Genomic DNA, 13,651 nt, shown 5'->3' on the forward strand with positions numbered 1-13,651 from the left:
AGGTCACTTAACCCTATTTACCTCATTCCTTATCTGCAAAATGAGCTGGAGAAGGAAATGACAAGCCACTCCAATATCCTTGCCAAGAAAACCTCAAAGGGGTCACAAAGAATCAAACATGACTGAAGTGACTAAACAACAAAAAATGCACCACAGACTTATCATGAGAATACTAGCTAAATTTTATATGGTGATTTGAGGTTTGCAAAGCACCTCAAATCACTATATAAAATTTAGCTAGTATTATTGTTATTATTATAACTATATAAATAAAAGCTTTCTACAACATTACTATCCTAAAATGTTAGTCTGGCCCTTCCCAGCAGTAACAATAACAAGAAACTCCATTGTACTCCTATAAAATCTCTTTATAATAAGTTTTACCCAGAAAATGATTATAACAAATTCTGTTCAAAAGAAATATTTCTGTAAAACATTTCTCAGGTCCTTTTAACAGCCACTGGATTAAAGAGGTTGGTTATAAGCTCCTTGAGAATAGGAATTGTTTTGCCTTTCATTGTACCCCCAGCTCTATGCCTGGCGCATAGTAGGTGCTAAAAAAAATGTTTATTCACTAAGGGTTGTTTGTATCAGAGATGAGATAAGGATTTCTGAGTTTCAATTTGACCACAAATGCTGTTGTTGTCATTGTTGTTGTTGTTTCGTGTCTGACTTTTCATGACCCCATGGACTGTAAGACAGCAGGCTTTTCTATCCTCCATTCTCTTTTGAAATTTATCGAAGTTTGTGTTCCTTGTTTCCTTGACACTGTCCATCTCATCCACTGCCATCCTCTTTTGCCTTCAGTCTTTCCCAATATAACGATCTTTTTCAGTAAATCCCATCTTCTCATTATGTGGCCAGAATTTTTAAGCTTCAGCTTTGATATTTGGATTTCCAGTGAATAGCCTGAATTAATTTCTTTAAGTATGTCCTTGCTGTCCAGAGAACTCTCAGAAGTCTACTCCAGCACCACAATTCGAAAGTGTTAATTCTGCAGCACTCAGCTTTGCTTGTAGTCCAGTTTTCACAACCATACATTGCTATTGGAAAAACCATAACTTTGACTATGTGGGCCTTTGTTGGCATGATGATATATCTGCTTTTTAGTATGCTGTCTAGATTTGCTATAACTTTTTTTTTTTGGTGAGGCAATTGGGGTTAAGTGACTTGCCAGGGTCACACAGCTAGTAAGTGTCAAGTGTCTGAGGTCACATTTGAACTCAGGTCCTCTTAACTCCAAAGGCGGGAGCTCTATCCACTGCGCCACCTAGCTGTCCCATGTAGCTTTCCTTCTAAGGAGCAAGCATCTTTTAATTTCATGTCTACAGTTACTATCTGCAATGATTTTTGAGCCTAAGAATATAAAATCTGACACTGCTTCCATTTCTTCTCCCTCTATTTGCCAGGAAGTAAGGGGACTGTTTGCCAAGATCTTAGTGTTTTTAATGTCAGGCTTCAAGCCAGCTTTTACACTCTCCTCTTTCACCCTCATCAAGAGGCTTCTTAATTCCTCTTCACTTTCTCCTGTCATACTGGTGTCATCTGCATATCTGAGATTGTTGATATTTCTCCTAGCAACCTTAATTCTGGCTTTTGTTTCATCCAGTCTGGAATTTTGCATGATGTACTCTGCATATAACTTAAATAAATAAAATGACAATATACAACCTTGTCAAACTCCTTTTCCAATCTTAAACCAATCAGTTGTTCCATGTTTGTTTCTAATTCTTGTTTCTTGGCCCTTGTGCAAGTTCCTCAGGAGAAAGGTAAGATGATATGATACTCCCATATTTTTGAGGACTTGCCAAATTTTGTTATGTTCCACACAGTCAAAGGCTTTTTAGTGTAGTCAGTGAAGCAGAAGTAGATGTTTTTCTGGAACTCCCTTGCTTTCTTCATAATCCAGGGAATGTTGGCATTTGGTCTCTAGTTCCTCTGCCTCTTCAAAAACAAGCCTGCTCTTCTGGTAATTCTCAGTTCACAAATTGCTGAAGCCTAGTTTGTACAATCTTAAACATCACCTTGCTGATGTGTGCATTGCCCTTCTTAAGGATTGGGTTATAAACTGATCTTTTCCAATCCAGTAGCCACCGTTGAATTTGAAGGCATATTGAGTGAAGCATTTAACATCATCTATCAGAATTTTAAGTAGCTCAGTTGGGAATTCTGTCACCTTCATTAGCCTTATTGTTAGCAATGCTCCTAAAGCCCACTTGACTTTATTCTTTGGGATGTCTGGTTCTAGATCATTAACCACACCCATATTGGTGAACTTAAGATCTTTTTTGTATAGCTCTTTTGTGTATTCTTGCCACCTCTTAATCTCATCCATTTCTGTTAGGTCCCTACCATTTTTGTGCCCATTTTAGCATGAAGTGTTCCCTTGATATCTCTAATTTTCTTGAAGAAATATTTTTCCCATTCTGTTGTTTTCTTCTATTTCTTTGCATTGCTCATTTGAGAAAACATTATCTCTCCTTAATATTCTCTGGAATACTGCATTCATTTGGATATAGCTTTCTCTTTCTCCTTTACCTTTCACTTTCCTTCTTTCCTCAGCTACTTATAAAGCCTCATCAGACAGCCATTTTGCTTTCTTGCTCTTCTTTTTCTTTGGAATGTTTCTTGTTGCTGCCTCCTGTACAATATTGCAAACCTATGTCCATAGTTTTTCAGGCAATCTATCTACTGGATTATAATCCCTTAATTCTATTTGTTACTTTCACTTCATAAGGGATGCTATTTAGATCATACCTATATGGTCTGATGGTTTTCTGTACTTTCTTCAATTTAAGTCTGAATTTTGCAGTAAAGAAGTTCATGATCTGAGCCACAATCAGCTCCAGGTGTAGTTTTAATTGACTCTACAGAAATTCTGCACCTTTGGCTGGAAAGTATATAGTCAGTCTGATTTCTTTATTGACCATCTAGTGATGTCCATGTGAAGAGTCACCTTTTAGGTTGTTAAGAAAGAATGTTTGCTGTGACCCACAAGTTATCTTAGCAAAACTCTATTACTCTCTGCCCTGCTTCATTTTGTACTCCAAGGCCAAACTTACCTGTTATTCCAGTTATTTTCTGATTTCCTACTTTAGCATTCCAGTGCCCTGTGGTGAATGTGACATCTTTTGGGGAGTGTGATTTCTAGAAGATGTTGAAGCTCTTTATAGAACTGATTAAATTCGGCCTCTTCAGCATCAGTAGTTAGAGCATAGCGTTGTATAACTGTGATGCTGAACGGTTTGCCTTGGATTCAAACATGTATTATTCTGTCATTTTTGAGTTTATGCCCCACTACTACTTTTCTCACCCCTTTATTGACTATGAGGGCTACTCTATTTCTTCTTCTTTTCTTCTTTCTCTCTCTTCTCTCTCTCTCTCTCTCTCTCTCTCTCTCTCTCTCTCTCTCTCTCTCTCTCTCTCTCTCTCTCTCTCTCTTTTTATTGGTGAGGCAGTTGGGGTTAAGTGACTTGCCCAGAGTCACACAGCTAGTAAGTGTTGTGTCTGAGGTCACATTTGAACTCAGGTCCTCCTGACTCCAGGGCCAGTGCTCTGTCTACTATGCCACCTAGCTGCCCCTACTCCAATTTCTTCTACAGGATTCTTTCCCACAGTAGTATATGTAGTGATCACCTGAATTAAATTCAACCATCTCCATCCGTTTAAGTTCACTGCCACCTAAGATGTCGATATTTAATCTTTCCCTCTCCTGTTTGACCACATCTTACATTTCAGGTTCCTATGCAATATTGATCTTTACAGTATCAGACTTTCCTTTTGTCACCGGACACATCCTTAGCTGAGCTTCCTTTTGGCTAGTAACTTCACTGAACTACTTGTAGTTGTTCAGCACTCTTCCTCAGTAGCTTGTTGGATACCTTCTGACTTGAGGGGCTCATCTTTTATCGTTTTAGTACATTTAGTACCAATCAACTTTACTTAATCCTACTTACCTTAGCCACTCCACCCAAACAAAGCAACAGTTTGTGTATAAGTGTTTAATACATCTCTTTCCCTATGGGGTTTGAAGCAACTCTTTCCATTTGGTAATTCACTACAAAACATTGGACATATAATTCTGTTTAATCTGCAGGTTCTATAGCCTAGGAATATGATATTTAGTATTAACTTAAAACATTTTTCACAGTAAAAACAGTGTATATATTCCATGAAGTTATTATTGAATTTTAGCTGTGCTTTTTTGTTTGCATATTATTGTAAATTACTCACAGAATTAGTGCTGTTTTTGTCATAGAGTTTTACCTTAAATTCACCCACTGACTTTTAGACCTAATAGCTTTGCGCTATATATTATATTTAATCTCATTCCAGAGTGCTTCTTTCAAGGCAAGTTTTTTAAGACAAAAGGGTTTTCATCATTGGAAGTATTTTCAATCAGCATGTGATTTACGTATGGGGGAAATTTTTAAATTTAAAAGCTTATATTCATGTAAAAGAGGGCATGGCATCTAGGGATTGGCATGCCAGTTCAGCGTGAATTTGTAATTTTACATGAAACACAGGCTTTTTTTTTTTTGTTTGTTTGTTTTGTTTTTTTTTTTTAAGCTATACTGGTAAGAGTTGGGTAAGTGTCTCTAGATACAGGCTGATACATGTGCCCAAAAGTCCCTTAATCTAGAAGACTTGTCTATATTCCTTTTTCAGATTTTAAAACAGTAAGTACTTATCTTAGCTTCACAACTAATCATATTTAAAAGTTGTCTACTGTTAGTTACTTAGTATAGATTATGTTAAAGTTTTCTTTAAATATCATCTAGTTATAATAATTATTTGTTTTCAGTGATTTAGTGCTTTCATGAGAAAATAGCATAGTTAGAAGGAAGAGCACTAGTTTTAGAATGAGAGAACTTGGTTTCAAATCTTAACTCTGCCACCTGCTGTTCCTGCATAACCTGGGACAAGTCACTTAACTTCTCTGACCCTAATTTTCTCATACGTAAAATAATGGAGTTAGACTGGAAAATCAGTAAAGCCCCTTCTAAGTCTAAATCTCTGTTTCTAAGTGTTAATTGGTGTATCCTCAGCATTCAGCATAAATAAAACTTAATAGTACTTACATATAATATAGATGAGTAAATGCAGAAGGATATGTATAAAAAGTCCTTTTCTTAATATTTAATGGTTTCTACTATATTATTTACTTGCACAGACAGAAAGATTTATTCAGTTTTCAATAGAAATATCCTTAATTGGGCACATAGGTAGAATTGTTACTTTTAAATTGACATTCTCAAGTATTTTGGTTAATTTCATTGTGGAAATTAATTCTAAACAAATGAGTATCTATGAATTGTTTAAAGCCAAAAGCCTCAGATATAGCTGAAATGCTTTTTAAAATGAGAATTTTAGTAATTCATTTAGATTGTCATGCTAAATGAAGTTGTCATTAATTTTTTTTTAAATACAGATGTATTTTGTGTAAATTGATACTTGCTTTTACAGCTTAAAATCCAACTCAGTGCTTATTTAAAGAGTGCCTACTGTTTACTTTTTACAGGTTTTTTTACTTGATTTTTGGAATCTGAATTAAAGTTTTGTAGTTTTCAAAAACTGTTACTAAAGTCCATAAACCATCCCAGCAATCATACCTTGATCTGTGTTTTTTTTATTTTTGAAATTGTTTTTTACCTATATTTGATCTGTAGGTAGATCCTTTCCCCCCAGACATTAGGCTGTGGATAAAAAGGATAGATAGCTGTTTAATGCACAATACCTATGGGTATGCAACAAGATTAATTTTTAATATTGGTTTTTATAAATTTGCATAATCTTCATCCTAGAAAATTTTGATTTTCAGTGTTTAAAGATATTCTGTCGTTAAGTCAGTTTGCTTGTACTACAGCAGCTTTACATTGAAGTCTCAAAGCCCCCAGTAAATGATATTACACAAAGGGTGCAATTTTCAAACTTGTTTGTCAGTTCAAAAGGAAGCTTACATTCTATCAGAGGATATACAACACATACATATATAAGTGTAGATAGATGGATAGATATTTGTAACGAATACAAAATCATTGCGATATAGTTAGGGAAAAGAGAGAGAAAGAGCACTAGCAGTTGAGGCAAATCAGAAAAGGCTTCATGTATAAAGTTGTACTTGAGCTGGGTCTTGAAGGAAGTGACGAACTCTGTGAGGCAGAAGTCTGGAGAAGAAGTACATTCATGACGTGTGAAGAGCAATTGCAAAAGCATGGAGACAGAGAGGTGGAAGATAAAGTTCTGTGTGTGAGGAACCAAGAGAAGACAAGTTTGACAGTAGTGTAAAGTACATGAGAAGAGATATAATGAGTCTAAAGATAAATTGGGCCCAGGTTATGAAGGATTTTAATGCTTAGAAGATAATGCACATCCCACATAGCTAAGAAGCAAGAGCTTCCCATAACCTTTTATTCATGCAGTTGATAATTGGAAGAGATTATACAAGTCCCAGACTCCTAACTTCTAGCTTGCTCTTATTTGTTAGCCTAATTTGGAATTGCTTTTAAAAAAAAAGTAAAATATTTTGCTTACTGATGGTAGCAATCTGTAAATTAACCCTCATTTGGGGAAGACAGACTTTTTGTTTCTTGTTGATTAATTTATATCATTTTTTCCACTTTTGTCTTTTAATTCCCTTTTTAAAATGTATCCCTTTTGTCACCAGACCCATCCTCAGCTGAGCTTTGGCCTAGTAGCTTCATTTGTACTGTAGCTATATATTTTACTGGATGCATTTATAGTGTGCATTTACAAAGGGATTGTTTGTTGAAATTCATTGACTTGAAGTATTGAGGCTTCTAGGTAGCATACGTTTCCTACTTGTAAAATGAATCATAATATTTGTTGAAGCATTCATCAATTGATAATGTTATTTTGGTAGCAGTTGCACAGGAACAGTATTCAGTTTACTGATGGATATGAAGTAAAGAAGATATTGGAGTTGGCTCTTACTCTATTTGCAAGAGATGTATACATAAAGTCACAAATATGGAATATGCAGTTAAGGTATGTATTTGTAGTTTATTTAAAATGTCATTTTTACAGTTCACCCATGTAGTTCAGTAGTAATTAAAAACCATAATCCTCCTTGGAAAAGGCTGTCTTACATTTGTTGTAGCAGGTTAAGACCAAATTGCATATCTAATGACTATTAAAATCTGTATTAACCTGTTGTCATGGAGAATTTTAACCCCATGACCACTGAAACTTGCTTAGTATTTCTAAGACATAGAAAGGGAAGTTTATATACTTCTGAAGTTTGAACCTTTAGCTTGAAGTCAGTAAATATGAAGCTATAGTCAAACTTACTGCCTTTTTCCCTCAGCAGTCAGCAGGCTTTGACTCTCCATCTGGAGCAATTTAGTTGGAAATGGTTATTAAAGATTTAAGGCCTTTGACTGAACTTACATTTTAGAGATTTTGATGAGCAAAGCCTCATTCTTGAATGACTAGAGATGGTCTTGATTTTCACCACATTTGTATTTAGATATTATATACTCCAGAGAGGCAGCATACATAATGTGAGAGAGCTGACTTTAAAGCCAGGAAGACATAGGGATTCAGGTCCTGCCTCTGGCATATATAGGTTGTGTAACTCCAGTAAGTTGTTTAACCTCTTAGTGCCCTAGGCAGTTCTCTGAGACTCTTAAGGTTCAAAGTACATACCATACCTTGGCAGGGAGAACTTTCTCAGTTAGACATTACCTTTATCAATTATTGTCCCTATCCCCTGTCTATAAACTAGATGGCCTCCAAAGTCTCTTCCAGCTCCACATTGGTGATCCAGTTATTTATTTCTGGAGGAGATATTAGTAATAATATTTTATATTTATTTAATTATGTACTTTGTAGCATACTTATGTTGGATTGGTAAGCCTTGGTAATAATGCATTTTAATTTCCCATCTGTCCTGTTACTCTGACTGAAATTTGTGTCTTATGTAAAATTTGTGTCTTATGTAAATAAGAGGAATAAGACTCAAGCTGGGACAACTAGGATGTACCCAGCCAAAGTGGCTGACTCAGAAATGACTGAAACAGTCAAAACCTTTTTAGGAATTGTAGATAGACGTCAAAAAATTTTAATTCCTCCTTGGGTTGTTGGGAGGTGGCATGTGACTTTAAATAGATAGCAGGTTTGGGATGGTAGTAGTCCCACCTCAGGCTCTATCTGAATTCATATCTGTAGAAGTTCTGTAGAGGTGTACCTTAGATAATTTCTGGTTTCCACAGAGCCATTGGCCATCTGTCTAATCAGCATAATCAAGTAATCAACTGGTCATCTATTTTTAAATTCCTGTGGCAGTTGTATAAACATTCAAAGAACAATAAAGACACCTCTGATATATATTTAACTTCCATAGTTTTAAAATACAGAATTCCACTGCAGCTAAACAATGTGTTTATGTGGGAAATTACATGGTAGTTGGCTTTTTTTTTATGTGGCTAAAGTTTATACATGTTCTGCCTTTATTCTGAATTCTTAATTAATGAACTATTTTACACTTAAAATATAAGGATCACAAAGGGGAAAAAAAGGAAAGCACTTGAACAAAGCAAATAGAAAAGTTTAATTTGAAAATCATGTTAAATTATCAGAAAAGTCTTTTTTTTTCCAAATACTGTTTAAATATATTTCTGAAACATAGTAAAGCATTAAGGAAAATAGTCAGGCATCTGAAACACAGATTTTTAAGAGTTGAACAATTCCATTTGGATTTTAATAGGGCTTTCTTTGGTTAACCTTAGTTTTAGCTAAGTAAAAATTATCACTTTAAGGTAGTAAAGATTCCAGTGAACAGAGTTGCCAGTGTTCATGTGGAGCTGGCTCAATATAGCCAAGTCCACAGATTACTTATTTACTTATTTAATAGCAAATATAAGTGAAATTCATAGATCATATAATAGTTCCACTATAAGCAGCAGTTTTCATCACTCACCTGGCCAAATATATTAAAAGAACTACTGTGAAAAAGAAAAACTGAAGAATTGATTTAATTTTTTTCTTTCCATGAACACCATCATATAAATGACAAATAAATTGCCAAATAGTGGACAAAAAAGCAAAAAGGGAAGGAACTTGGATAATCTACCACTATATCACAGAAAATAAGTACTTGGAAATTAACTATGATAGCTCAAATTTTGAGAAAATGGCTTATGGAACTCTTCTGTCATTCTAAAATTATTGCATGTTCCAATTCCAAACCCAGTAATGATAATAAAATTAGGCTAGACAGCAGTTAAGCTACTTCTGACATTTTTTTTCTATTTGGCAACTTTAAAAAAAATCTTTGACAAAGTCTAGACACAAAGAAAAAAGCAAAATATTCCAGTTAGTATGGTCGCAGAGCTGGCAAATGCTAGAAAATAGAGAAAAATCCTTAATAATTTTAGTCTTGCACTAGTAAAATATGTTGTCAAAGGCTCACGTTTACAGTATTCATACAAGATAAATCCTAAAGTGTTAATCATTTTGGAATCTCTTGGTTATTCATATAAATACTGTTTCCTTTTTAGATTATTGATAAAAGCAAGAGAGACCCAACAGAAGAAATTGAAATCCTCCTTCGTTATGGACAGCATCCAAATATTATTACTCTTAAAGATGTGAGTTGATCCTTTTAAGATAAATTGCTTGATTTAACTTAATAACATTTGCAAATTTTTTCCCAGATTATTTAGTATAGTGCTATAGCAGCTGCTTAAGTTACTCTCTTTCAAGCTGTCCTACTTTCTGTTCTCCATATGTTACATTGTATCTTCTGCCTCTATACCTTTGCATAAGCTGTTCTAATAATTCAGTTGCAAATCATGGCATTACGTAACTTCCTGATATCATGGTCTTCTTAGAGAGCCAAAGACAAACAACAATCTGTGAATAGTAGTATTTGCCCCACTGGGGACCCAACTGTCCAGTTCCAGTTGGGCAACACAGCTCCTTCCCTTTTCTCCTTCCTTCCTCTTTTCCCTCCCTCCCTCCTCTGTTTCCTCTCCCATTTTTTGCCCCATTCTTTTGTCTGGCCTTAATCACTGAATGGGCATTACCTCAGTCAAACTGAAACCTAGGAGAGACTATAGCTCAAAAAGGCCAAGGTCTCCCACTGCGTCCAGGGCCGTCTCCAGTTGTCTTGATCTATATCTTGCCACTGAATCCAGATGGCTCTGGAGGAGAGAGTGAGGCTGGTGACTTTACACAGCCCACCCTCACTTAAATCCAGTTCACCTGCATGTCATGGCATCACATTCCAGAAGTCATGGTCCTCTTCAAAAATGAAGGACAAACAACAATCTTATGCCTAGAATCCTTACCTCTACCTCTTAGAAGCCTTTGCTCCTGACCCTTGAAATTACTTTGCATTTATTTTGTATACTTACTTGTAAACTCTTTGAGGGCAGGACCACTTTCTTTTGTATCCCAAGCACCTAGTCTGGTGGATAGTAGGTGATGAATAAATGGTTGTTGAGTTAAATTAACTTAGGACAACCCAAAGGGATTTATTAGCTATATCATTTTTAAAAGGTGGGTCAGAGAAGAAAGAGTTTTCACTCTACAGGACAGATGAGATCATAATAACTAATGATGGAAAGAAGGCAGATCTGTTCAACTCTTTTTTATGTTTTCTCTGCCAAGAATAATGCTTTTTGAACTAAAAGGACAGAATAAAAATAATTTGGGATTATTTGGCTAATTGGGAATTGAAAATTAAGGTAAATTGGTAAGACTTAATGAGTCCAAGTCACGAGGTCCAGTGTACTAAAAGAACCAGTGGATTTATTTCCATTATCTTGGAAAGACAAGGAAAACCAGAGAGTGCCTGGTTCTCAAAAGGTTCTGTGAAATACGTCTCAGATTTTAAAAATGAGAGTAGATTGTCTGTAAACTATGGTATAAGCCAGTAAACTTGACTTAAATTTCTTACAAAATTGTAGAATTTTATTAGTAACAACGCCTACTTGCTAGAGGGACAACTTTTGAGTCAGGAAGACCTGGATGCAAGTCCTGCTTCTAGGAACATGCTAGTTAGCTAGCTATGTGATCGTGGGCAGTTACCCTCTCATGTCATCTGGCAGCTGACTTAAGACTAGCAATAAATCAGTTGCTAATTTGCATTAGTAAAAGGAGTTTCCACACTGGGAGCCACATCAATGAAATCATGAGTCTGGACCAAAACATATATTACAAGCTTAATGATACTATTCTTAAGTGCATTTAAGTACTAACTGAATAACCAAACTAAGAGTAGTCAGTGATTTGATTTCAACGTAGACAAATGTCTGTAGTGCCATGCCTTTGAGATCTGTGATTGTCTCTGTTTTTATCAGTGACTTAAAGTCTTAAATGACATGCTTGTCAGATTTTCACATGACAGCAAATTTGGCAGTATTGTTAAATGCTTTGGATGAGTAAGGCAGAAGATCTTCACAACTTGTTCTAAATCTAATAAGCTGAAATTTAATAGGGTTAAACATAAAATCTTATACTTGGGTTAAAAATCATCTTTACAAATTCAAGATAAAGGAAAATGGCTAGATAATTCCTGTTAAAAAGATCTGGATTTGGGGGGCAACTAGGTGGCACAGCGGATAGAGCACCGGCCCTGACGTCAGGAGGACCTGAGTTCAAATCCGGCCTCACACCAAACACTTGACACTTAATAGCTGTGTGACCCTGGGCAAGTCACTTACCCCCAATTGCCTAAAAGCAAAAAAAAAAAAATGGGCTTTTTAGTAAATTCAGCATTAGTGCCTCAGCATTATTCAGCATCATGCTTTAATAGCCAGAAAAGATAATACCATCTTAAGACTTCATTAAAAAGGGCATCATGTGCAGAATGAAGAAGGTAATAATCCTGCTGTCCTCTGTCCTAGTCAGACCACATCTGGTACATTTTCAGTTGTGGAGGACACATTTTAGGAAGGACAAGGACATTGACAAGCTGGACAGTGTCCAGAGGAAGGCAGCTAAGTTTTGTTAAAGGCTCAAGATTCAGTTCAGCAAACATGTACTGATCACTTCTTATTTGCCAGAAACTGGTGACAAATAGAAAAACGAAAGTGTGCTTTCAAGGGGTTTACCTTCTGTTGCAGGAAAACAGCATATACACAGATAAATGTATTCAAACTAATTTTAGTTGAGAGAGGAGAAAACCAGCACCCAAGAGGCTAGGCAAGGTATCCTGTAGAAAGCGGTGTCTGAGTTGTCCTTTGAAGAAATTTGAGGGGTTCTAAACAAAGCAACAGTGATGCAGGAGAACCTCATGCACATGGGACATCTCCAGCCCAGAAGCAGGAGGTAGAATGCTACTGACAGGAAAGAGCAGGTAGGGCAGTATGGCCAGAATATGTGAAGAGGAATCTCAAATCAAAGGCCAAATGGCCACTTGTTAAGGTGGTTGTACAGAGGATTGTTGTTCGCATTTGAGTTGCACTAGATGGCTACTGAAGGCCCCTTCCAATTCTTATGTTCTAAGAGTTTTAGGTAATTTCAGAGACTACCTGTCCATAAAACAGATTGTAAGTCAAGAATTTAGATGTCTTTACTCACTTTTTTGTGGCAGAAGTTTATTATTGCCATTTTTTCCTCTGACTCCACCCATTCAGACTGGAGTAGCTCTGATCAGAATGAGGAATTTTATATTCTGTATGTGGTTCCATATCTGCAATTACAGGAGTTTTCAAAAAATCAAGTAGAGTAGATTGCTGCTGCTTGCCATCAACAGCGGACAGAAAAGAGTGCCAAGGAGAATGAGCCCAATATAGGAGGGGTCTGGTAGATCAGAACTGGTCTGGGATGGACCTGCTTCTGTCTCTCAGATAGCAGGAGTCTCAAGTGACATATAATGAAAGTTGTTCAAACCTTTCCTTTCAAAAAAGGGAGAGACCAATTCAGCACACATTTATTAGGCATGTATGTTCAAAGCTTTGTGTAAACATTGATCATAGACTGATTAAATGTCCTTATACCAGGGGTAGTGTGTTAACAGCAAAGGCAAGGACACTTTAAGTATGCTGGGGAAGTTTCACAAGAGGAGCTAACAGCACTTGAGCTGATTTGTTTCCTGGTTCGCTCAATTCAGAATGTGTTTCTGAAGAGAAGAGTAGAGAGGAGGGACAGCATTCTAGACAGCCTGAGTAGATGCATTCAGGCAGATGATGGCAGGACAAAATCAGGGAATAATTAATAATGGAGGGGGTAGGAAAATTGATGAGGGGAGAGATAAGGGGCCATGGTGCCAAATAAAAGAACATGCATGAGACTTTTAAATATGAATAGAACAGGAAGAAGTTCAAAGGGAGACACAGAAAAGCAGGACAGCTTTAAACTGTCATGTTAGATTGGTGTTGTATATACTTACATATATATGTTGTATGTATATACATATGCACTTTTTTTTTAAACAAGCTATGTAGTAGAAATTTGCAGCTTCATATGTGATCAGTCCTGTTTTATGGTTCTTTGTATATGGATATGTTTAGGGTTTTTAGGGTTTATTAAGTTCAGAATAACAAGAAAGAAAAAGAAATAAAGGCTAGAAATATAAGATGGAGTCAGATCACAGAGGGTTTTAAATGATCCAGGATAACAGGTCAGTATTTGATCATAAGGCAGTAAGCATTTAATGTTTTTCGGTGAACTAGAGAAGGGA

General features: G+C 36.1%; 1 protein-coding gene across 1 annotated transcript in view; it reads left to right on the forward strand.

Annotated features, from left to right (window-relative positions):
* The window catches only part of RPS6KA3 (ribosomal protein S6 kinase A3), a 103,406-nt gene that overhangs the window by 70,300 nt on the left and 19,455 nt on the right, over nt 1-13,651 (forward strand). Inside the window, 3 exon segments of the mRNA XM_020989910.2 lie at nt 6,884-6,923; nt 6,926-7,008; nt 9,522-9,611. Coding sequence (XP_020845569.1) covers nt 6,884-6,923; nt 6,926-7,008; nt 9,522-9,611 — 213 coding nt within the window.

Source organism: Phascolarctos cinereus, unplaced genomic scaffold (assembly GCF_003287225.1).
Source record: "Phascolarctos cinereus isolate Bilbo 61053 unplaced genomic scaffold, phaCin_HiC Scaffold_726;HRSCAF=1367, whole genome shotgun sequence".
In the NCBI taxonomy this organism is placed as follows: domain Eukaryota; kingdom Metazoa; phylum Chordata; class Mammalia; order Diprotodontia; family Phascolarctidae; genus Phascolarctos; species Phascolarctos cinereus.